Here is a 3,896-nt window from a genome sequence, read left to right as displayed (position 1 = left end):
AAAGAAAGTAATGTTGTAAAAAAACATTTCTTGTAGCCACGGTCATTCGGTCATTACTAATAATACAACTATCTGTTTAATATTATGGAATGAGTGGAGTAAGCAATATTAGGAGCGGCTCATCTGTAGTTTTATTAATACTTGATTTAAGAAAATTTAAATTTATTTCGTTCTTTAAATTACAAAAGGTGATATAAACTGTACGATCTCCATAATCTTCATAACCATGAAATCAAGTTCAATGTCAAAAATAAATTGAAAATAGTTACTATTTACAACTATTTCTAATTTTGTCATTTAAATTTTCTTCCAAAGTGAAATTTTTAAAGTTTTTTTTTTTCTCATTTCAGTTATCAAAACACCTTGTCAGGATGTGAGCAGACAATGTCTGATGAAAATACAATATAAATAAAAACATCACTTTCAGAATCAATAGCGCTTAAACTTCCTATCTTCCTCGTTTGAACCTCTTATCCTCTTCTTTTTTTTTTCATATTTCAACATGATCAATGGCAATATTAAGTTGAAATTTTATCATTTATAAGGATATTTCGACAAATCGATTTGAATGAAAAATGAAGAGAAAAAGAGGATTAATAGAATTCAGTGTTTCATAATAGATTGAAAGCAATGCTTGCAGAATTACTATCAGAAATTAAACATGTTATCATACAATTTCTTTTTAAATACGATCTAAAGTTCATTTTTCTTTCAGTGTTTTCGAAAATATTGAGAACATTTGAATAGCGGGCAGTTCTTGAAATATTCTAAATGATCTAAATATCTTGCGGATAAACAAAAAAATGTTTCAATTCTTTCGTTGCAATTTCATAGCCTCTCGCATTTGCATGTCCATAAAATCAGCACCAACACCTTTTATTTGAGCATTTAAATGCTTCATCGCATCTCGTACCAAATTTAAAGCTGTCTAAAAATCAAATTAATACTATTTAGATAAAAAGTGCAAATTTTAAATCAACTGTTATGATTGCAACCAAACAAAATTTAAAGTTCGGTCTACTTCAAAAAAAAAGCAAACTAAAAATTTGACAAACTTTGAAGATGAATCGATCAAAGCTTAGTAATTGACTAAAATTTGCAATGATGGATTTAAGTTATGAATAATTCAATCCTTAAATCGGCAAAATGCGTTGTCGACCAAAATTGAAATTGTTAATGATTAATAATAATGATAAACGGTAATGAGAATAATAAGTGTTAATGGTGATCGTAGAAAACGACAGTATTAACAATATAATATAATATAGTATTAATATAATATAATATTAATGTAATATAATATAATATAAACATAATATAAATATAATATAAACATAATGTAATATAAATACAATATAATATAATATTAATATAATATCAATATAATATTAATGTAATATAATATTAAAATAATACAATATAATAATATAATATGAATGTAATATAATATAATATAAGCATAGTATAAAATAATATAACTTAAATATAATATAATATAAATATAATATAATAATAATAATATAATATAATATAATATAAATATAACATAATATAATATTAATATAATATAAACAATATAATATTATATAAATATTTTATAATATAAACATAATATAATATAATTTAAATATAATATAATATAATATCAATATAATCTTATATAATAATAATATAAATAATAATATAATATAATGTAAATATAATATGGTATAATATAATATAATAAAAATAAAATAATACAATATAAATAATATAATATTAATATGATATAATATAATAATAATACAATACAATATAATATAATAATAATATAATATAATGTAAATATAACATAATATAATATAAATATAATATGGTATAATATTAATGTATTATTAACCTAATATAATATAAATAATATACATAATATAATATTAATATAATATGATATAATATAATAATAATATAATATAAAAGTAATGTAACATAATATAATAATAATAGCATAATATATTATACTATGAAATATTATAATATACTATAATATAATATAATACAATATACTATTAAATAATATACTATAATATATTACAATATACTATAATATAGTTGAAATATGCTGTATGTGATGAAATTCCATTAAATTAAGCAAAAACACTAAAAAAATCACCGCAAATTTATGGTACCACAATGAAGGGGTACAGTAGTCGCGGAACATCTGGTAGAAAATTCCTGATTCCAAGCTTGGATCATGTTCCATGGTTGGTCTTGTTCGATAAAATAATTCACCAGTTCGAGAAGCGCTTTTACGACCAAACAAACATACGTTTCTTCCTTCGTACCATGGCATAGACGTTTGTATAACTTAAATGTTTTCTTCTTTTTTTCATATTATTTTTTGATGTAACCTAGTAATTAAACCTGAAATGCCATTCACCAAACTTTCGTATTTCCTTTATTATTTTAATTAGTCTTTCTTAATAAATATCTCTTGCATCTTTATTAATCAGTCGTATAATGTGCAAAATCATTTATTAATTGCCAATTGATTTAAACTGTATTTTCTACAAAAAAGGTTTTTTCTTAAGTTATTAACTATGCTTCAGAAAAAAACAATCAAATCCAAGCAAAAAAAAGAATTTTTTTTTTCATGCATCTACAATTTAAAGATTACAAATCGCTGCAAATATTTGCACTTATTTTATATATTCAAAAAAGCAAAAACAAAAACAAAAAAAAAAAAAAAAAAAAAAACAGTAGCATATTTTAACTTCATTTTATCACCGATTTGTAGTCTTTATACAGTTACTGGTACCACAAAACAACAATTGGTTATAAATCTATCACATAAAAGAAGCGGAAGAAATTCTGATACCTTTATCGATTTTTCCTTTCATGAATTGCTGTTCATTTTGGTTTTCAATCTGAAAGTTTAAACAAATAAAATTATGAATATTTGTAATGAAAAGATTAAAAGCTTATTTAAAAAAATACTAAGATTTAACAAGTAAAAAAAATCATAGCTTGAAAGAAAAATAAAAATGCTGTACCTCAAGCTGGTTTGACTGTTGTTTTGCATGAACAAAACGTAAGAGTTGATTAAATGAATTTGTTTTTGCATATTGCAACAAATCAGAATGTCTTATAAATGATAACTTTTGTGGGATCATCCTAAAATTCAAAGTCTAAAAAAATTAAATTTTGATAAGAGTATTAACTGACTATACGATGTATGAAGCAGAAAAATGGGACGAAATGAATAAAGATCAACGATCAATCGGAAATTGAATTAAAATTCGTCCACTTTGTCGTATCGATTAATTCCATTTCATAAAATATGATAAAGATTGGTTTGAAATGTATCACTATTTGTACCATTGGTACCATTCAATATCTATTTGCACCATTGATGGTATCAAATATGGTAACACTAATTTTATTATTCAGTATACCAGGTAGCATTTAACGTATGTATTATTTAACCATTGAAAACTCTTCAATAATTAAAATTTGATATCAGATAATAATTAAAAATTTAGCAAAAAAATTTCCCTAATTGCTGAAATTTATATGTTTGTAAAAATGTGATATATTATGAGTCAAAGAAAGCTTTTATCAATTTTTGATTAAATTTTTTTAGCTAAAAATTCAGCATAAGCTAATAAATATTTTGTTCCTTTCCATGATTTTCAATTATTTAATTCGAGAAATTTAAAATAGTATTATTGCATAGAAAATTCGATTACATAGCAAATTATTGAAGATTTGAATGTTTATACTTTAGATAAACAAATATACATTTATGCATGCATTATGTGTTAAATTTAACTTTGACCATTTTTAATATTTAATGCTTTTTTTTTTTTTTAAGTGTTATAAAAGAGGTAAATATAAAACAAAACAAAGGATGAACAATA

At 21.9% G+C, this 3,896-nt stretch overlaps 1 protein-coding gene across 1 annotated transcript; it reads right to left on the bottom strand.

Moving 5' to 3' along the window:
* Positions 1 to 808: 808 nt before the first annotated feature.
* On the bottom strand, positions 809 to 3,149 carry Bm11527 (Uncharacterized protein; the record flags this gene model as incomplete). Its single annotated transcript, XM_043076208.1, has 4 exons — positions 809 to 928; positions 2,150 to 2,343; positions 2,855 to 2,903; positions 3,030 to 3,149. The coding sequence occupies 4 exons, from the start codon at positions 3,147 to 3,149 to the stop codon at positions 809 to 811; spliced, it is 483 nt and encodes a 160-aa protein (XP_042932142.1).
* Between the last annotated feature and the right edge of the window lie 747 nt (positions 3,150 to 3,896).

The sequence above is a fragment of the Brugia malayi genome (assembly GCF_000002995.4).
Source record: "Brugia malayi strain FR3 genome assembly, contig: Bm_v4_Chr1_scaffold_001, whole genome shotgun sequence".
NCBI classification, from domain to species: Eukaryota; Metazoa; Nematoda; class Chromadorea; order Rhabditida; family Onchocercidae; genus Brugia; species Brugia malayi.
Note: the sequence above shows the minus strand (reverse complement) of the source record. Positions and strands in the feature narration are given on the sequence as shown.